The sequence below is a fragment of the Sebastes umbrosus genome, chromosome 12, assembly GCF_015220745.1.
Source record: "Sebastes umbrosus isolate fSebUmb1 chromosome 12, fSebUmb1.pri, whole genome shotgun sequence".
Classification (NCBI taxonomy): domain Eukaryota; kingdom Metazoa; phylum Chordata; class Actinopteri; order Perciformes; family Sebastidae; genus Sebastes; species Sebastes umbrosus.
The window spans coordinates 15689457-15711688 of record NC_051280.1 but is presented as its reverse complement, the minus strand read 5'-3'; the positions used below and the strand labels follow the sequence as shown (position 1 = coordinate 15711688).

Sequence of the window (22232 nt, the reverse complement as noted above, 5' to 3'; positions counted from 1 at the left end):
TTGTGATCTGTCAAATAACCGTATTGAAGTAAAAAAATGTAACTGAAATGTATGGACGTAGAAGTTTAAAGTGGTATGAATGCACTTTTGTAAATGTACTTGGTTACATTCCACCATTGATTGCTACCACCTATAGTTATGTTTCACATTGACTTAAAGTATTGGTTAAACTGGGTCAAATGCTAATTTAAATTTGTATGTTGATTTATTCTGCTGTCCATCAACTCTTGTGCAGGCCAATGAATATTTGCAACATGCTTTTAATGTTGATCAAAATACTTCACTTCAACTGAAACTTGTTCTTGCAGATAAGACCAAACTTATGTTGTTTACCGACTCTAGGAATAGGCACTCTTGAGGGAAGTAGAGGTTGTTAATTCTTGTAAATATCTGGGTATTTTGATTGATGACTCCCTCACTTTTATTCAACATGTGTTTAGCACCTGGCGAAAAAGTTGAGGCTAAAACTGGGTTTTTATTTTCTAAATAAGTTAAGTAATAATACGATTTTCTTTTAATGTAAAAAAGTGACTTGTGGCCGTTATTTTTTTTTTTTTTGGAGTGGAGTATGCTGCAGAAAAATTTGAAGAGGCAGATTCCTTAAGATGTCAATGTTTTTAGATTTACCTGGTTACGAAACTGACTCTTTTAAATTTCTCTTCTGAAATGTGAGTCCCCTCGCTTGATTTTTATTTCCTTTTCATTTTTGTCTCCATTTGTGTTTTCTGTCTGTAAATATGTGTTTTTATTTATGCTGCTGCCTGTCTTGGCCTGGTCGCCCTTGGAGAAGAGAGTCTTAATCTCAGTGGGACTCTCCTGATTAAATAAAGGATAAATGAAAGAATAAAACTGCAATTTTGGCTCTATAGTGAGCGTCAACACCAGCATACTTTACTGGGAGGAATATAAAGATGAATGCCTCGGTGCAGATCATAAAGAGAAAAACAACAGTGAGAGCTAAACTTCTTGGGTCTACTTCACACAGCTCTGGCCTTCAACATAAGCTGTGTTGAAATCTTCTTGTCTTGTTTGACGTTATAGTCAATCCCAAAGTGCAAATCCTCATCGAATACACGGATGTATATCTGATGGAGTCCAAACAGACCTGATGTGCCGTGGACAAAAGCTCCAGAAGAATACAGAGAGGAAAGAACGGAGCTCAGTGCCATATTTTAGAAAGAATTCTTTCTGAAGCCAGGAAAAACATTTAAGTGATTCAAGCCATACATCCAGGGAGGTTTCCATGCTTTCAGGATGACTCTCTAAGCACTGGAGGGCCCGTCGCCACCGAGGGAAAGGGAGGAGGTGTGCTTCAATTTGGCACGATACCATTCTAAACCTTTGAAATTAATTTCTGTAAATATTCAATGAAAAACAAGTATATGTACGGATTTTTACGTTATTAAAAACTTCTATCTGCTTTGAGTGTGCATTTTGAAAGCCAATCGACCGCACATGAAGGAAAATAAACGACTAAACAGTATGAGTTGGCAAGACAACAAAGTGTAATGAGCTCCATGTAGCCTCAGTTTATCAAACACTTCATCTTCAATTCTTCATTCACAAATAAGCAAAACGGTTCCTCATTACTACCCCATATGGATGCTGTCTGAAACACAACAAGGCTTTAAATGGAAACAAAGAGTGTGAATGGAAAGCAGATGGAAACCAACAACAGCAGGGGAAAAGATGGAAGAAAAAGGAGTGGCTAAGAAGACAGAAAGAGGCTTTTAGATCACAGCTTAGAGTAATGCCGAGTTTTGTCTCCCAGCCACTGGGGCCGATTTACGTCCGCATGAGTCGAGTGGCTGGAGATGCATTTAACACAGCCGCAAGTGATGACACAGATCCGATGAGACAGACAGACGGACGGACAGGCAGGGAGGCACTCTGCAGAAAGCTGAAGCAAACTACATATGGACCCCCCCCCCCGAATGCCCGGTCTCCAAGGGGCCGTCCTCTACAATATTCAGGTCTCTCACTTCTCTGCCAAATACAGAGCAAAAAAAAAAAAAAACACAGCGCTGCCGACGCAGCACTTCTCCCAGTTTTTGCATGTATTTACAGCCTATGGACAGATTTACATGTGTGTTAGCCATATACGTCAATATGGATACGCAGTGTGTGTTTGTTCAGGGCTGTGTGCATACATTCCTGCATGCATGCGAGTGTTGTGTGCGTGTGCATTGAGAACACCCAGTGCACCACATCAAATATTAAAAGGTGAAGATGGAGATGTCCGCGTGCTGGGATTGGCTGGGGACGTGTCATGATCCTCAGCAGGGCTATGAGCTGTGATAATGGTTGTCTGGCCCACCCACTCATTACTTCCATGTTCACCCCCCCACCCCCACCACCACCACCAACCACCACCATCACCCTTGTTTTCCCACTGAGCAAATGACCTTCATGCCTGAGACGATTTCTCCTCTTGATTGCAGGAGGGGAGTATTCTCTAGATGTACAGCAAGGACCAAACAGCTTTGAGTTGTTGCTGCGCTCCAATTCTGATTTCAGAGGATTTCATAGCTGAGTGGACACTGATGTCCTCGTGTCAGCTATAATGGGACCACTTTCCTTTCATGCAAATTGATCTGGGAAAGCAGAGCTAAGAGGCTGCCAGTACAGAGAGAGAGAAAATCTATAAACTGTTTTCAAAGATTTTCTTTGAAAGAAAAAAAAAAAAAAAATCACACACGTGTGCGGAACATTACAACTTACCAAAATTATGAAGGTTACAGGTCCGATGAAGCTCCAGATGAAATGGTTATCAACCCTCAGCCAGCATCTGCAGGGGCCAAAAAGTGATATTCAGTTCATTAAATCATCTCATTGCCAAAACAAAGTTGTGTCTCATCGATCAGGGCTCAGCAGAGCTGGTTTGGTGATACGACACAGCAACAGACTAGAGACTCCTCTGACCACAGAGAAGAAAACCCGACCTTGACGGAGCGCTGGCCCCGTGCCATGAGAAGCTGCAGTCTAAAAAGCAGCGGTTACTGGACTCATGACTTCACGGTCTACAAATGTGGGTCTGACTGTGTACACCTAAGTCTCTGAACAGTAAACAATGTATTGTAGACAGTTTGAGAATGAATTGCACCTCGGTCTGTGTTTATCACCAGGAAACAGAAATGAAGTGAAGACTACGGCAATAAAATGGGAGTTTGAAAAAAAGCATTTACTTAAATTCCATAAATTCGAGGATTGCAGTCGTACAAATCATAAAGCTTGCTGCTTGGATGAAGACCAGCGGAGAAGTGCATAAACTTTTAACTGACAAGGGCGGCAATTATCCACATGCAAAGAATAAAAACCCAGCAGGCCAGTGCAGCTAGCCAGCACGTTCATTAATGCTGCAGCTTTGCTCACAGCCTCTTGAAATTTACACCCTGTCCCAGCTGTGACAGGGTGTAAATTTACCAGGGAGCAGAGGTGGACTACTCTTTGTGGTGTTACTATCATTAGCACATACATGCATGCTGATGGGGGGAGAAAGGATGACTAATGCTCCTTATTTCTATACCACAAAAGAAGAAATCTCTAAAAAGATGTCACACTTACGCCCGCTGTGTGCCGTAGCTTCTGTAGTCGATGGCTGCTGAGATGCCCACCACCACAGCAGGGATGAGATACCCAGAGACGTAGTAGTACTTCCTGCGTGAGAATTCGCTCTCAAACACCTCAACCAGCATGAGGTACAGCTGCACGCCCTCCAGACACATCCAGGCGAACGCAGCCAGGAAGCAGAAGTGGAGAACGCCGGCAATGATGGAGCACACCAGCTGACAGGAAGACACATGCAGACATTACACACAAGAGTAAGGGGCTGTTCAGAAGGACAGTTTTGTTGAATCCTAGTTACTTATGACTGTTTTATGCTTTTCTTCACAGTTTAAAAGTTCAGTGACTGATACGTCTGCCACCTCTTAGTCCATTAATTGGTTGTTTTGGTCCTAGTCAACTAAGATTTCTTTAGTTAATTAGTGTTTTTTTAATGTTTTTTTCATGCTGAATGACTTATTTCCAAGAAATTTATGAGCACATCTCTGATAAACACAAGACTTAAAGTGATGCTTTTGTGTGATTCTTTGTGGAGAAACTAATATTTTATGGTTTTACAATCGATTCAATTAATCGATTAGTCGTCAAAATCGTGTGAGTGTTAGTTGACTACGATTTTCTTTGGTCGAGGACAGCCCTAGTGACTGGTGACATAAGCCAAGCTTAGTTAGATCACAATGTCTATGGGATCAAGTAATGGTTCTGCTTAAAGCGGCTCCAATCAATATTTTTGATTGGATCGAATGACTTCATGTAATATAAAAGAGGTTGCTTGAGCTTTTTAAGCGTTTTTCAGCTCAATATTTTGCTGCCGCAGCAGGCAGCTGTTCCTTTGATAAACCTACTGTGCACTACCTGCCCAGAACACAGACAAACTTAGTTACTTGCCGGTGAACATAATGGAGCATTTAGCTGCCGAAGAGCCAAATATTTCCCTCAGGAGTTCTTAGAGACAAAATCAGAGCTAAAAGGAGAGTGAATAACAGCCTTACATTTATCAAGTGGACAGAAACACTGCTCCAAATGAATGCTAATGTTGCTCCGTATCTGCTGGATGTGTTAAAAATGCAAACACCTTTATAAAGTGATAAAATGGCAATTTCTAAAAAACGTATTTATTACATCTCTAAATTCCCCAACAACTCAGGAATACGATTACAGTATTTCTGAAATGCATATGTTTTAAAAATGCCTCAAAGTACAAGTACTAGGGCTGTGTATTGGCAGGAATCTGGCGATACGTATCATGATACAGGGGTTACGATTCACTATATTGCGATATATTGCAATACTGTAAGCAAGATGATATATTGCAATTTTTTAAATCTAATTTTAGGAAAACTGTCTTAGTATAAAGAACACACCACCATATGCATAAAATCTGAGTAAAAAAAAGTATTTTTTTTATGCAATCACATCAGTGGGATCTGTATTTATCACAGTCCCTGTAACATCCAACATCATAGCACTACTTTGAGAGGGTACATACACTGAGAGGGCACATCAATGCAATAAAGTATTGACTGAGTTAATCTTTTCATGTAAAATATTTATTAAAAATCAATATATTCTTACACCCCCTAATAAATACTTGATAATTTGAGAATGTGTGTCTTCCAACCCTGAATGGCACTGATTCATAACTGTCCAATAAAAAAATTAGCTAAGCTAATATCACTAGCCAACAAACACCAAACAATATTATACATACAAATACATCCATAAGTCTTTTCTTATTCTGGGTAGGTAGAAGAGTACAAAGTGTACAATTTCCCAAAAATCCACTGGTGGGTCCATCGTTAAAATGCACATTGTGCAACCAAGCTTTGTTCAAAGCCATAGAGTTTTAGTTTCAGTTTTACTGAAGTTTCCAAAGATAGAAATGATGTAGGAAATCAGGCATGCATAGAATATTTCCATCTGATAAAATGCTGCAGCCATAGAAAAAAACAACCCAAAAAAACATCACCCTGAGTTTGAATATTTCACTCAGAGCCAGCATCATAGCTCTTCAAGTGCTGGAACGAGCAGATACAGAATATATTAGGTGGTATTTTATTCTAATGTGGATTTTTTTTTTTTTTTTTTTACTTACTTTACAGCCTTAAATAAAAATTCAAGTATTTAAAGGTCAATCACAGCAGATGAGCCCATTCATCAGCAACGTTAAAACCATCTGCAGTGTAATTTCCAATGTACCTTTGGTTCTGTCATGTTGATGCCCACGAGGTAGACGAGCTCGCCGATGAAGAGGTTGAGGCAGAGGTTTTTGTGGATGGTGTTGCGGTCGCTTTGCAGACCTCTGAAGAAGCAGAAGGTGAAGAGGCTGATGGCGAGGCAGACGAGAGACACGGCGATACCCATGCGTGTGATGACGGTGAGAAGAAGCTCATGGACACTCCCGTCCCCCTACAGAGAAACAGATGCATTGTCTTAAAACAATTGTCACGTGAAACAGTGCTGTGATCATTCCTCCTGTTTTTTACTGACCATTAAAAAAGTCCCCATTTAATGCTTTTTCAATGGAAATCCACAGTTTATATGAGATAGATCAAATCAAATAGATATCTTCCAAAGTTACAGTCTTTTTAGCACAAAATCACTCTCCGTGTGTCCACAGTGTTTTCCCTGTTGAGCTGCAGTGGAAGGATAGTAATAAAAAGAACAATAACTTTAGAAGATATCCACTTGACTTGACAAACTCAAACTGTTGACGCCTCATATTAGCTTCAGACGACCTATCCTTTAACCTGACTGTACCCGATAACATTTGGCGCTCAAACTGAACATGCTTAGATCACAGTATGAGGCCCAGGTTGCAGAAAGCGATCATCAGTTTAAAAACCTGCCACAAAGAACCGCAACCGCGTGATGTCAAGTCCACATGTGGGTTCTCCTTTTTTGAGGTCAAATCACGCCGTGTTTCAGCAAATCAAAAACTGAGCGTGTTTCAAGATGCGAAGCCAGGCGAATGTGAAAATAGCAGACTTGACCGTACAAAATATCACTCAAGGACATGGTGGCCCGAAAGTGAGGCAATTCCTCCTGTGATATTTGTAACTTTATTGCGGGCAGGAGTTGCAGTTGAGGTGATGTGCAGGGAATTGGTGTGAGGCTAAGCCCGGCCTCGGGGCTCTGGTTTCGAGCTGTGGTTAAGGTTGAGGTTAAGACAGATGACAGGGACAGAGTTCATGAAATGGGACGTATTATTAAACGAACCACAAACTTATCCTCCACATTTATTACCGGCTATAGGTCCTCGCTACACATGCTATTTATCATGTAATTGGATTGTAATTGCATTTCGCGACCAAATGGATCCTGCACCACTTCCAAGAGGGGTGGAAACATAAGTTAAAGCTGAGGTTGTACTGTTTCCCATGATTCTCAGGGACATACGCATGGAGGAATATTAGACACGGACCATAGGTAAAATATAATTACCTCTGATAATGGTACGGCACTTCCTATCCTGATCCACAGTCTCGCTCTTTTAAAGTGACAGCCCGCTTCCTTTTTCTCCACCTCCTCCCCCACCCTTACCTTCTCCTCCAGCAATAATCTAATTATCTCCACTGAAATGCCATTCTTGTTCTTGCCGTGTGTGCACAAATCTGTCAGCGAGACGGAAGAACAACTAACCGAGACAGAAAAATAGCGCGTGCAAACCACAAGGAGTAGGCCACTCACCACATTTCCCCGGTGAGCCATGAGGATGGCGAAGTTGGTCAAGTGACTGCAGGAGCAAGTGGTGTGGCTCTTGTTGGTTTCCAACAGCTTACAGCCCTGAGTGGACCAGTATCCCATCATGCTCCGCTCTGAGTAATTCCAGAAGGAACAGTTGGGATTGTAGTAGTGCTCTTTCTACAAAACACAGAGAGAGAAAGATGATTAAACATATATGAATATGTGCTGCAATATGCATGATTGTACACAAACAAACCTTGTATATTTCATATCTCCAGATGTAAGAGACAGGATGTCAATGTACCTGATGTGTGGACTGTGCTTATGTGTATTTTACCAATTAGCAATAAAATTGATTTAAAAACAAGAAATTGTTGGAAGAAAGGGGATGAAGGAGATCCAAATAAAGAAATAAAACAGAATCTTAATGTGTTAAGATGTGTAAGCTTGACTTGCTTCTCTAACTCTACTAGTCTCATGACACACTGGCATAATATAGATGCTTTCTCTTTACTCCAACAGTTTTTCTACAACAATGATCCATCAAAGCGCTGCAATTTCCCTCCAATACAAAAGCCTGTGCAGCTGTTTCATTGTTTTAGCAGCCCTGCTCTACAGTGTGGTCTTGGTGAGTCTCAGGAGAAGGCTTACATCCAGGTGCTCCAGTGTGAAGATCACGGGGTCGGCCACAAACACACGGCTGGACTCCTTGGTGATGGAAGCCGACAGGATGTGGGAGTTGACGGTGAGGGATAAGTTGCGTCTGTTCAGGTCCCCCATTCCCCTCAGTGTGGCGTTCTCTGTGCTGAGGAACTGACCCAGGTGTTTGTAGAGCACAAATACCAGCTTGGCCACACCTGCAACCGGCAATAATACAACCATCAGACATGCAGAGGGAGCATAAACAAGCAAATTACAAATTTATTGAGTGAAAAGAGATGTATTCATTCATTGTATGACTGCACCAAACCTTAAAGGAATGGTTCTACATTTTGGGAACAACGTTCATTCACTTTCTTGACTTAGATGCAACGGTCGATACCATCACCTATAATTTTTAAACTTTATAATAAGCCCATTTTCCGAATTGTCAAACTATTCCTTAAAGGTACAGTGTGTAGGATTTGGCGGCATCTAGTGGTGTGGATGCAGAATATAACCAACTACCGAGTACCCCTCCGCTTACTACTTCCTTGCCAAGACTGTGGTAATGTGAGCCGCCGAGTGCAAAACCATGGTAAGACCGTTTGCCTCGCTCAGAGGACATCCTTACCATAATAACACTGCTTTAAGAGCAACAGAAGTCAGACGGTGGCTGGCGGTACCACAGTTTTACACTCTGCGAATCACGTTAACGTTAATCACCTCTCGCGTTTACTTCTATAGTTAACATACAGATATGCGAGTTGTATCTATCTTCTCATCTAACTCTCGGTAAGAAAGCGAATAGGCATGTTTCCCAAACTTCTCCTTTAAAAATATCTGATGTGACTGCCCACATCTTCATTTCACGAACGACAGCTAAAAATTGTCAGTTGCTGAAACAACCCAACAAGGAAAAGAAAAGCTAAAAATGAACCATGATTAAATGTTTCTGCAGCACCTGTATTTTTCTCACCATTTTTGCTGTTGACTTTGACCGTGTTGGAGGAAAGCTGAAGAGACGCTCCACCTTTGCTTGTCTGCGGGAACCTGAAGTCTTGAACCTGACCGTCGGTGCTTAACACGTACACATCCAACACTGAGAGATGGCAGGAGGTGAGGGGAATGAGAGAGAGATACAAAAAGAGAGAGATGTATTACTCAAAAAGCAATATCGCAAAAGCAGTACATGGTGTTTAATAGAGCTCTGCCGCTAAGGCCCAGCATGGCATGTGTAAAGACTCGAGGTTCATTGTACCAGTAACAGAATCTAATCTTATTGGTAAGACCCCATAGAGTGTCATTTACTTAAAAAAAACATGTCACTAAGCTGTTGGTTGGCATTGTGAAAGCCTCCGAGGCAAGAGCAAAAGAAAAAATAACAACAAGGGCGGTGATAGAGGATGAGCGAATGCGAGCATGCAGCCTACTGCAGCATGAATGTCAAATATTCATAGGATCAAAAATATCATTGAGCTTTTACTTTTACTTTTTCTATCCCCTGTGGGTTCAGATAACTCTGGGCTCGACGAGCAAATCTCTGAAAATCCTCCAAATTCCAGCAGCCCCTCTCTCCGGTATGCCAGCTGCCGGGTGGTGCTCCCTTTGATGTGTGAAATTACTGAAGGGTCAGGAGGACACACGTATCAGCACACCGCCTCCCATCAGAAACGGCCTCACTTCCTCAGATAGATGCCTTCTGACAGTCGGAGATGAGGAATTGTTCTCTTGTTGCACTCCCCCTCTTTCTAGTTTCTAGCGCTCTCTTTGCTCTCCCTCTCTTTTCCCTCGTCTTGCCTTGTTGCTCGCCTGGAGGTGCCGTTTTGCCTTCGACAAACTGCTAATTAGGAGCAACAATCATTTTCACATTTTTTCCAACTCTTCAAGGGAGGTCAGGTAAGCTGTTCTCCGAGGTTGTGAGTTTTCTCATATGGCTGTTTTTATGTTTCTCCGCTGGAATATTATCTCTAATGCGCAGATAAGCGAGAGCTCATAAAAACTGCCTGAATGCAGTGATTAAGTGGCCAATATACAGCATATTACACAATGTATTAATCAGTGCTTTTGGTAGAGACAGAGCAACTAGTCCTTATCAGCTTAGCTAACTACCACTTAATGGGAACGGCACGGAGAGAACAGATAGAGTGCTGTGTGAATGGAACAATGCCATTCAATTGGTTTCTTTGTTTTCCCCCAGAGGTCCGAACAGTTCATCTTGCAGCACACATTCAATGAGGTGACTTTACTATGCAAGAAAAAGATTAAAAATCAATGAGGTTTAAGACAAAAAGGGTGAGTAGGAGACCATAACCATAGCAACAACGAGCTATGAGTAGAAATATGACAGTTCACTGCACAAAGCTGACTTAAATGAATGAGATCATGTTGCTAAAAAACTGCCTGCGAGGACATATTTGCTTTTTTTTTTTTTTTTTTTTAGACAAATCTTTTATTGTGAATCAGCAAGATGTGGCTATTATTTTAAATTATATTCTCCTTGGAGAATAGCTAAAAAGAAATCACCCTGAAGACAATTTTACCGCTCAGTTTAAAACAATTGTACTGGGAGGTGGTGCACAGCCAAAAAAGAAAAAATAACCATCAGCACCATAAATTGTGACTGAGAGATGTGTACATGTAGTTCTGTCTGTTTTATAGTTATCGAAGAGGAACTTACTGATATTCTCTGCGGGCACTTTCACGATTGCCGGCTCAATCAGGTTTTCTGCAAGGACAAACGCCCCTTCCTCCAGGGTATCCAGTAGCATCGTGGCGGCGTGCGTTTGTTCTGTGGAATTCATGTCTTTCCAGGATTTCAGAGCTTCCGGCCTCAGGAGGTTGTCAACAGTGTCCACAATTGCCTGTATCCATGGAGACAAGTGAAATGTCAGCATGCTGTTTCCTCCCCATCATAACTTCAGTTTAATAACAAAGAGCGGGGACCGGGCAGCAAATGATAAAAAAAGGCATGCATGGCCAACAGTGACAGCAGCAACGACAACTGACACTGAAATATCAAGATCACTCCGATTGAAGACACAATGGTTCAAGTTAAAAGGTAACTAAAATAATAATGATGATAAAAAATGCAGTATGTGTTTAATATTCTGTTTACGAAAAGTAGCCTTAATCTGAGGAAGCCTCTTCTGGACCAATTTCGTTTTTGAATAATGTAAAAATGCTTTAGGGGAAGAGGAAATACAAACCAAATGTTTTTTTCCCCTTCCCTGGATGAAGCTGTCTACAATACTGCTTTCTCAATTTTAAGCAGCTATTTTTCCAAAAGAACAATTACCACCATGAACAATAGTCTTATTTCCCTGACGGGATCTGACCATAATGGCCTCGAACGCTATTTCTCCTGGAGGAAAGTGGGCATTATCCCTGAAATCCATGTCCAGAGTGGCAGTTGGAGTCAAGACGGGGGAACATTTCTGCTTGTTTTCAATGGCAATCCTTTCATTTCCTGCGTTCTGATAAGCAGTAAGTCAGCAAAACATTCCACAAAACCCACACAAGTATCATATGTTGATAAAACAAGAGTTTCCTCTGACCTCGGCAGAGTTCATGACTCCCGCCTGACACCGCCGACCGCGACGTCGACAGTTGTACAAAGAATCCAGCTCAACCCTTGGCGTGATAAATCAGAGTGACAATTTAACCATAGGTGCCATTAACCACAGCAAGGCCTACCACAAGAACGGTAATTAACAACAACAAGCCCTTGCTCACTGTACCAATTAGTCACAGCTGTGATTATCCAAAACACTAATTGACCACAGACAGGATTATCCGTTTGCCTGGAATAACAAGAAAGGGGATCAACCAAAGTCTGCACCAATATATGATTAACCGCAACATTTAACCACTGAGCTCATATTAACCGCAGCGATGATGACTGTATCCAGACACAGGGCTCTCAGCGCGTCTTTATATCTCGGCCCGCGCACAGAAATCAATCTCTGTGGCCCTGACCTTGCAGGCAACTGGAAAGCTTGTGAGCTGTGACTATGATGGGAGTTAAGTCGATCTGTGTGTGTGTGTGTGTGTGTGCAGGAGAGAGAGAGCAGTGGCCATTACAGGGTCGGAGCCATTACAACCAGACAGACACTAAATGTTCCCCCCTCCCCCCCCCCTACAGTGAGCCATCCTCGAAGGAGCCATGAAATCCAAAAGGAGAATAAAAAGTCGCCTGTCTCTAATTTGTGTAGCACAGAAAGAAATCCGTGTTCGGACTGAATCCTCTTTAATTCTCGCCTGGTTGGAGGTCACTTTACAAATCACAGGGGTGCTACCAGAGGATCCCCAATAGCTCGCTGTAGCTCGAGAGAAAATTAAATGAGCTCGGCGAACGGGCCGGCGAACGAGAGCGCTAACTTCAAGAGCGACGGCGGGTGATAAACAGGCGTCATGAAAACAAGCCAGCAGCTCTGTGAGGCTCGACTTCCTGTAGGCACAGCAGTGCTTGGAGCTAAATGCTAAAAATCAGCATGCTGACATGCTGATATTTGGCAGGTGTAATGTTCACCGCGTTCACCATATTAGTGTAGCATGTTAGCAAGCTAAGATTTGCTAATTAGCATTAAATACAGGGTACAGCTGAGGCTGATGGAAAGTCATCAATTTTGCAGTTTGGACAAATTAAACTTTTAACTAATGATGGCACCAAAGATATTACGATTGATCCTGAGGGGGACATGAATCTCTGCATTCAATTTTACGGAAATCCATCCAATAGTTGTTGAGATATTTTATTTAAAGGGGAACCGCAGCAGTTTTACACATCAAAGTCTGTTTACAGGTCTCGTGGGGTCCTACTGCATATCTGAAATAAGTCGTATTAAGAACATTTGGCTGAGAGTCACCAGTTAACATGGTCACCAAACTGTTAAATGTGTTGACTACCACTGGACTGAGGACACGATCGAAATGCCTGTGTTTGTAGCGCCCATTTTAAAACGCAATAAACAGATTATAAGCATCTAATGACTTGTCTGCTTGTAATTTCTTGCTGGTGTAATGTTACTAGGGCTGGGACGATTCACCTATCTCTCGATTCGATACTATCCCGATACTTGGGTGCCGATTCGATATGTATTGTGATTTTGAAGTATTGCGATTCTATATTATGATTTATTGCTAGACCATGGGAAAAAGTCAGACACTTCTTTTACTTTGAAAAAATATCTAATTTAATACAGTATGAATGTTTGATTTTCAGCCTGTATGTTATCAGAGATGTCCTGAAGTCAAATATATCAGACATTGTCTGGCATTATTTATTCATTTTTAGAAATAGAAGAATTAATACATTTCCCTCACAAATTAGTGGTATTTTCTTTTTAATTTATAAGGGACATGTAATGTTTTATACTTCTGGTGAATATAATCCAATCAATCTTAGTTCCATATATGTATTTTGTATATAGTTCCCTTTGTCAACATACCTTATTTTGAAAACCGGACTTAATCAGACGAGTATACTCCCGCTAACTTTGCCAAGTCCATCACTAGCTCTCCCGTCAGCTGCGTTCTCTTTAGACATCCATGGTCAGATCCATCATGGCCGTTTGAATGCATTTAAAATAAATGTTAATATATTGGTGCTCTACAGTTGCAGCATCGGCCAATTTGACCACGGATATGTGAGTGACGACTGGCTTGACCGCACGTTACCACAATACAACAACGTTAACTGTCCATGACAGAGTTAGGATGCAGCTTTAGCCATGATGTCTAGCTCTGCTTTTCCTGGCAATGTGTGAAACCCAAAGTGTTTCCATACTTAACTGTATGTGTAGTGTTTATCACTTTGGATTTAAAATGCCTCCGCCGTTTTCTACTTTTTTGTTTTGGCCGGCCGCTGTTTGATTTGGTTGAAGGACACAGAATGAATATGACGTTACGTTACTCAGACTACAACAATAAAAGCGTGAACTTCCTCCTACCTCTGCATAGACTCAAATGAAGCAAACATATCGATTCTGGCATTGTTTGCAAACTGTAAAAGGGTCTATAAGAAGAGCAATGCTAATCAGTGGAGCACTCTTTTAAAACCACAAATGCCAACCTGACGGTGGCACTAGAGTAAAAGTCAGGATTCATCCTCTGGGCACCAGGAATGTCTTTGCAAAATGTCATGGCTCACCCATTCTACAGTTGGTGAGATATTTCAGTCTGGACCAAAGTGGTGTAGACAGACATAAAAACACCCTTGGCTATTTTAGTCAACCCAGAGGTTAGCACATGAAATCGTAACGCAACACTTATTTCCAATGTGGGCCTCGGTGTTAAGACAATAACCATCCATACAGCCACGCTGCTAGCAGGAATACAAAGACTTCTCTAAATCAGCTGAGGGAAATGTATCGCCTTTTCTCTCAGTAAAATGAGACCTCAAGTTAAAACAACTCAAACTTATATTAAGGCCCCATGAGCCACTGGAAAATACAAAATCTGTTCATTTGTATTATGCCATGCAAGGCATCTCTTCCCCAGTGTTTACACCATGCCCTTGTCTTTCAACACAACCTACCCGAGGAAATATACACACAGCACAGCAAAGAAAAGCAAAATGTCTGGGGGGAAAGACTGCAAAATCAGAATGGAACACAAACATATTAATGGGCTCAGAAATTAATCTCACAGATAAAACACGGCTGCAACGGGAGAGGAGACTTTCTTTTTTTGCTAAGGGGACAAGGGAGACTAGAAATTGTACAATGTAAGCAAGTGAAAATTGAGCACGCTGCCACTTTGATCACACTTCTGGCTGACAGGGAGGTGCAATTACGACCGTGGGAAGGCAATTATTCACACAATGTATGAAGAGCCGACAAGAGAGAGAAAGAGTGGGGGAGGAAGAAAAGGAGGATAGAGAAAAGTGAAAGAAAGATGTACAAGTGATAGCACGCAGAGGAGGGGGAGACGGGACAAAGACGGAGTGATATTGACAGTGGCATCCTCAGATGGACAGAATGACGGGAGAACAGACAGCCGAGTCAGATGAGGAAGCAGCCACATCTTGTACAAGCAGCAGGTCACCGGGCACAAACTGTAACAAGACAATCAAGGACACAGAGACAGACAGTGCTGCATGCTGCTGGTCAGGCGTTAGGGATCGGGGATACAAAAGCAACACGGAAAGCCTGCAGTAGTAGTTATACCTTCATGTACGCCCTGCATGTCTTCTCTCTTTTTTGAAGCTTTTCCACACAACAAAGAGGATCAAGCACAAAAGACAGATTGTAGAAAGAGGTGGTAAGAACACAGGAAGCATTAAATCATGCCACTTACCATAAATTACAGAATTAATGAAAAGAAGAGAAAGGCACAGGTCTATAAACTACAACCTTGAAATGATCCGGCAGCTCTAAATGCTTTTAAATATGAATATGGATCACATAATAGTGAGGGGAAGAGATGAGAAATGCACAGTAGTGTGGAGGGAAAAAATGCTGAGACCAGATTCTGATGCTCCCCATTAGTGATGCTTTAAAATACATTGAGGAGATAAACAATGTGGGATGAGGTCATTTGTATTTCATGACATGGAGAGAAAGATATAGTACTTGCTCTTTTTTAAAACCCTTTGTTGGTATCTAGGCATTAAATAAGTCGCCTTCTCCTGCCTAATTGAGTCCAACAGTAGAAAATCACATACCGTAGCTCTCGCACAGAATTGGAAAACAAAGAGATAAAATGTTCTTTGTGTCAGGATTACAACCTCCATATCTTTAACACTTCCTGCAAACACACACAGGAAAATGTTTCTTCAACCAAGACATGGTTGCTGCCATGGACAGGACCATATTAGTGTTTCAGCTCCTTGAATACAAATCATGTGTGTGTGATTTCTAGTAGAGACAACAAAACCACCGGAATGATCCTTTCTCTTCCACTTCCACTCCTAGAGGAAGGAGGTAACCTCGGCCAACTTTGCTGGCTTTCAGAAGCTGTAGCAGGCTAGTTGTAAAGCTAGAGCGAAGCTACTGGTCACATGAAACTAGAAAACGCTCCAAACTTACGCTAAATTTTGGCGAGGAAAAACTAGCATGCCGATTTTCAATGGGCTCCCTTGACCATTGACCTCAAGATATGTGAACGAAAATGGGCTCTATGGGTACCCACAAGTCTCCCCTTTACAGACATGCCCACTTTATGATAAACACATGCAGTTTTGGGCAAAAACCATGCAGTTTTTTACATGCTGTATAAATGTGTTATTTTCGCCTTTTTTAAAAATGGTGTATCTGACTATTTCTGCATACTGGGGTCCCTAAGCAGTCTTGGAATTGCATAAATTGGCTATCACTGTAAAGCTGAGACTCTTGTTGATTCAATGAGCTCAATTGTATCCATGTGTGATGATGTCAGTCCCCACAGAAGGCATTTCATTGTAGTGAGACCATTTTTTGAAACTTTATAAAATGTCACTGTTTAAAATGCCCGTTTGTGACCTCTAGGATAATCATAGCCTTGTGAAACTTTACAGCTACAAACAACAGACCTAAGGCATTAAGAGGATGGATAGCTTTCCTAAGTAGATTGACAATAAGGGGGTTTCTGAGCAGTTTCCAGAACAGAAGTGATCGCCATCCAATCAGCGACAAAATGCAATTCTTGCAGAAATCTCAAAATGTTGAAAGTTTTTGATACCAAATCACAGCATGGCTTTTTCTATGGTGTTCCTCAAGGTCTTGGTGACTTGGTGTTGTAATTTGGATGGATTATTGATCATTTTAATCAATTCTTGTGTGGTAAAAAATTATTACAACACAACTGGTATCAACCCAAAAATTGCTGCAACAACGTATGAGATATAATACGTATGAGATATAATAGTTCATGGCAATGGCCATCATATACTTCCATCATACTGTTCTAAACCTTTATACACTTTCACTATTTATTTTAATGAATGAATTCATGTTTATTTCTGATTTATGACTAGAAAAACTTGACACAGTGCTGAGCTGCATCTCAAATTAATCTTCAGGTTCCCAGCTCTCAGATGATGTACACCACGTCTGTGTGGCATCTACTGCTGACATGCTATCTCCCCCTACAGATCCCTTGTACCCCCCTAAAGGAAACAAGAATGGGGCTCTGGTAAAGAGGGGTGGAGTGGAAAAGGTTAACTTCTGTCATTGTTGCTTGTCATCAGCCAATCGCACGCAGTTGTTTTTGTGGTGTGCAACTCAGTGAGAAACCTGTAAGCCCTTATCTTCAAATGCGTAATAGCGATGTAGCTGTCTTGAACATAAAGGCACAAACAACGGGCGTCATTTTGGTGCAAATAACCTTGTTTACAGAGCAACTGCTGTCTAGAAAGTCTGAATAACAATGTCATTTTTCAAACTGTCACTCATCTCTGCATGGGACTGCCTGCAGCTGAGAGAGAGGTAGGTACGTCTTGGGCCTACTCTTTTCTTGACGAGTGCCTGCAGAAGCTCCAGGAGAGAGCAGTTCCACCCTTGTCAGCACTGAAGAGTGATTCTTTGTGTTGGTGGGGGGCTCGTGGCCATTAGCTCCTTTAAGAACTGCCAGGTGAGCCTGTGTTTCCAAAGCCGGTAATTACCAGGGAGCTGTAGAGGAATGAGCTTCCCCTCAGGGCTAGACCTGCCTCACTAGCCCCCTCACCTGAGACTGTGTGTGTTTGTGTGTATTGCTAGGTGTCCCGCTAATGAATATCCTGAGTCATGCTGACACAGAGTTGGGGCAAAAGGGGCACAAAGTTACAGCTAGACAGGAATCTCACAGTACCTTGTTGAAGCTGCGTCCAGCTGAGTCCTTCTCGCTGGGCCTGAGCTCCTGCAGCTGAGCGTCCAGGATGTCCACGAGCTGCTCCATCAGGCGCACCGAGGAACTGACGTCTCCGGCGAACACCGGGCCCTGTGTGTGGCGTGCCAGCTCATTGGCTAAATTAGCCGCATTTTCACCGCTTCGGATCTAAAAACAGCAATGAGGAAAACGTGGGGGAATGTCAGCGAAGCAGGTCTGGGATGGTTCTGCAAGCTGAAGCTGAAATAATGTATCCCACATACACCTCAGAGTCATAATCCCTAGTTGAAACATTGCTTGTTCAGAGGGAAAGACAGTAATTGTGTGCAGAATGAATACAGGGATTGCATGTTTAGCAGGGAACATAATAGCATAACTGTAACACACAAGCTGAGCAAAGAAAAACACTCTAGGACAATGATAAGCTGTCAGTGTTTATGTTTTCATCTGTGATCAGTGGATTCCAGCAGTTATGTTGTGTATTAAGTCTTCTACGTCCCCAACCTGCCTTAACTGAGCTGTGACACAATTTTATACTGCATACTCATTATATACGGTATATACTATATGCTGATCTTCACGGTATGATGCTTTTGCATTGAGAAATCAATTTACTTTTCCATTTTGTATTAAGAGGAAATGAAGCAATACATGCACACACACATCAATCAAAACGTGACTTTGGGTTTGCACTGCCAATTAAGCTTTACAAAGAGAAAGCTAATGCAGCGTTCATGTCATATCATACAGGCCATTATTACGAGTGACCGAGTGGGAACAACATGCATACCATTCAGATTCCAAGGTCTAATTCAGAGTCAGATGCATCAGAAATGTCTGACAGCTGTGATATCTCCCACTTGGCAAAAAGAACTACAGAAGTGTCAACAAACCGTTGGCATAATGGCTGCAAAACCACCAGCGTCGGCAATTACATCTACATAAATTTCAATGCTAATACAATTAATTCAGCCAATTATACGCCTTTTGTATGTGCTTTCACTTGTTAATGAGCAAATATGTAGAAATAAAAACTACGGCTCCTATTTCTCTCGTGACAAGGCAAGCAATGGGTGTAACCATCTTGGAATAATAGCTGAGATTTCCTAAATGGGAATAACGTGAAGTTTTCCCACTGCGCCAACATGCCATGAATGCAGCATAAATGTGTTTCCAAAGAATAAATTATTATTATTGTATATTTCATTTATTTTAATGTTCTGCATCTATGAGTAGCTTCCATATGACAACAGTGTCAACTAGAGCTGCAACAATTATTAATTAATTGTCAACTATTAAATTAATCGGCAACTATTTTGATAATGGATTAATCAGTTTCAGTAATTTTTTAAAGAAAAAAAAATTCTCTGATTCCAGCTTCTTAAATGTGAATATTTTCTGGTTTCTTTACTCATCTATGACAGTAAACTGAAAATCTGAAACACTGATCGACATTTTTCATCATTTTCTGACACTTTATAGACCAAACAACTAATCAATTAATCAAGAAATAATCAAAAGCTCTTAATCGACAATGAAAATAACCGTTAGTTGCAGCCCTAGTGTCAACCACACACTCAAACATCAAGTTGATTTACTAACTGTTTCTATAGTATACTTCGAATTTTTCAGCCTTTTCTAAAACCCTGTGTATAATCAGTTGTGTAGTATGAAAATGGGGCATAGTTCTTCAGTTGGTCACGTCTGATTTTCCCAAAACGCCCACTGCCAGCACCCAGAAACCCTCTCTGAACCTCGGGTGGTGTTTTTCAAGTCAACAGAAATCTCTTCCTTTAGAATGCAATACGTTGTGTGTGTTTGTGTTGCATCACAGTCCGTTCAGGCTACTGAAACTGTTATCTGTGTGTCTCCATTAGATTTCTACCTGCATGACTGTTGGACATCAAAGCAGAAGAGTCAGTGAAGAAAGACGCTCTGGCTCTTTGATTCTCAGTAACTGACTGCAGAACTTGGCATTTACTCCTGATAGCTCATTTATTTCTGCCAACCCACTGTATTATAGCTACACTTGGGGGGGGGGAAGGAGAAGCTAACATATTTTCATGATATTTATCCTTGACCACTTCTCTGCTGGTAGGAGAAAAATAACCCAAGCAAAGCAAGGGGTCAAAAAACTGCCACTGGAGGTTTGATTTGAGGTGCGTAACGTGTTTGTTCGCTGCTATATTTTGTAATTGACACATTCCCGTTTTACCTTTTGTGCCACTTGAGTTACCCAGTGGGAGGTGCAGTTGCTGAGGTCCGGGCCTTTGGAGCACCAGCTCCCTGCCACAGTGCAGAGGAAGGAGGCGATGCCTGCAGTACCACAGAATAAACACAACAGTTGGAGGGAAGCCAAAACCTTGCTCGGATACAGTTTCCCCTGCTGATCCCTCATTCACACGGACTCTCTGGTGCAGGAAACTAACTGCTTGGCCAGGAACAACCACTTCCAAACAATTTGAAAGGCTGCAAGCTTTGTACGGTCTACACACAAACAAAAAAATATAAAAGGCATACTAAAACATTATCAGGTTCCTACATAGCTTGGACAAAACTGACAGAAAAAAAACAATGTTTTGTTATTACCTGTAAACATTTCAGAATAGTAAACATTGTATATGCTATACATGTCTAAATAAAAAATGCTCCTAATGAATGTCACTTCACTGACAACAGCGACAACATACTGTACGTAATCCAAGACTCGTTCCCTTTTCACCCCACAGTCAAAACATTGTCTCTTTCTGGCTTTCATCTTCCAATAGCCTTGCTTTATATTTTGACAGCTCTGTCAGTCTCTGTGATGAGGTGTTAAGGTAACTTGTAAAAGATTCCTGTGTGTCAACTGTACTGGTATAACAGCATAATGTTCCCCTTACTGCTGTCTTCCTACGCTTATAGAAGCGATTTTAACAAGAGAAACAACTGTGAATATACTGTCTGGATGTAATTAAGACAATAACTAGACATTGGTAGCGCTTTCTATTTCATAACTTCACAAATACTGTCCATCATCTTCATTGGTTTCTGTGCTCCGTTAGGGGAGGGGAAATGGGCAAGAGCATTTTTTTCTCTCTCCGTGCACTCTCGTCTCAAAAAGAAATGGGTTTCAAAATTACACACAAACAGGAGCAATGTTACCAATTTTCGGAAAAGTGGCAGGCTCTAATCATGCTATATTATATTTTTAAATTTGACATGCCCCCGAGCTGAAATGTCACAGACTCTCCGTACATGGAGGCAAAGATGGAAATAGCGCATCAACTAACTAAATACGCACAAATCAAGTGACAGGGCTGTTTTAACAGATTTTGGCAGGATCTTTGAAGCTTTGTTCCTGATTCATTTGTATGCAGTGTGATTCTCAGACTCTATCTGATTGTTAATGGAAAAGGCAAAAAAACTGTCCCTGTTTACCTCCTACAGAGTTGTAGTAGTAGTGAATGATCAGAGTGATTAAGAATAGCAGAAATACATGTACATGTTTATAGAATCATATACTATTGCATTTCTGTGTCCTTGGAAACACGTTTGTATCTGGATTATTTTTATGACACGGCACTATTTTTGAAAATGACCACAATGATATTCGCAGTCCACGGATGTCCTGCGTTAACATCCTGCAGGCAGAACAGTGGGTGCAAAAAAATATATAAATATTAAAGGAACAGCGTGGAACATTTCAGAAATATAATAATAGCAGAAATGGAATATAATATTCATAGCTATGTTTTCATTAGTGTATAAACACCTAAATCTAAGAATCGTCCTGTTTTCGTTAGCTTAGAATGAGTCGCCGTGTTGCTCCGCCATGTCTCTATAGTAGCCCAGAACGGACAAACCAAACACTGGCTCTAGCGAGAGCCTTTTTACGATTTTACATTACCACCGCAGTTCTCCGACACACTTGTGAAACTGCGGTGTTACTATGGTAAGGATGGCCTCTGAGTGAGGCGAACAGCATTACCACGGTTTTGGAAAGGGAGGAGTGAGCGGATGGGAACTTGGTTGGTTGCACCACTAGATGCCGCCAAATTCTACACACTGTACCTAATTTTAAGAAGATTTGACATATAGTTAAACATCGGTATGTATCAAAAACATATAGACAGTGGGCCTACCTCTGGTCCCTTTGGGGCAGGGCCTCTCCACAGAGGTTCCAGTGTGGGTCTGGGGCCAGTCGATGGCTCTCCTCCTGGTCGCCTCACAGAAGCGTCTGGGCGTTGGCGGCAGCTCGGGGACGGTAGGCTCCGCTGTACCCGAGGCATGATTGTCCTCAAACGGGTCCCTCCCATCTCTCGGATCTGCTCCTGCTGCAGTGGTGTCGCCCTGCCCCTTCACGGTGGACACAGCGGTGGTTGAGACTACTGTCGTCCTGGGCATGGATGATGAGACCGAAAAGTCTTCACTGGTTGGCACTAGAGTGAGAGAAGAAGAGCGAAGCTGTTAGAGCTGGAGCCATAAATGTCCTTGGCTTGAACTCCCATCGTTTCTAGTAGTGGGGGAACTGCGACTGTTTGGAGTCCCGTGGCTTATTGGTATTGCTAGAGTTA

At 41.8% G+C, this 22232-nt stretch overlaps 1 protein-coding gene across 12 annotated transcripts in view; it reads right to left on the bottom strand.

Annotated features, from left to right (window-relative positions):
• LOC119498203 (adhesion G protein-coupled receptor L2-like) overlaps positions 1 to 22232 on the bottom strand; it is a 95985-nt gene that overhangs the window by 11698 nt on the left and 62055 nt on the right. For 8 of the 12 annotated variants that reach the window (XM_037786799.1, XM_037786803.1, XM_037786800.1 and 5 more), the window contains 11 exons: positions 21801 to 22097; positions 19892 to 19992; positions 17659 to 17844; positions 15060 to 15098; positions 10571 to 10754; positions 8870 to 8992; positions 7903 to 8108; positions 7255 to 7428; positions 5764 to 5973; positions 3565 to 3785; positions 2722 to 2788 (listed from right to left, as the gene is read on the bottom strand). In XM_037786799.1, the coding sequence (XP_037642727.1) occupies positions 2722 to 2788; positions 3565 to 3785; positions 5764 to 5973; positions 7255 to 7428; positions 7903 to 8108; positions 8870 to 8992; positions 10571 to 10754; positions 15060 to 15098; positions 17659 to 17844; positions 19892 to 19992; positions 21801 to 22097 (1808 nt within the window). The remainder of the gene's footprint in view (positions 1 to 2721; positions 2789 to 3564; positions 3786 to 5763; positions 5974 to 7254; positions 7429 to 7902; positions 8109 to 8869; positions 8993 to 10570; positions 10755 to 15059; positions 15099 to 17658; positions 17845 to 19891; positions 19993 to 21800; positions 22098 to 22232) is intronic. The other 4 variants (XM_037786801.1, XM_037786805.1, XM_037786802.1 and 1 more) reach the window with 1 other exon arrangement.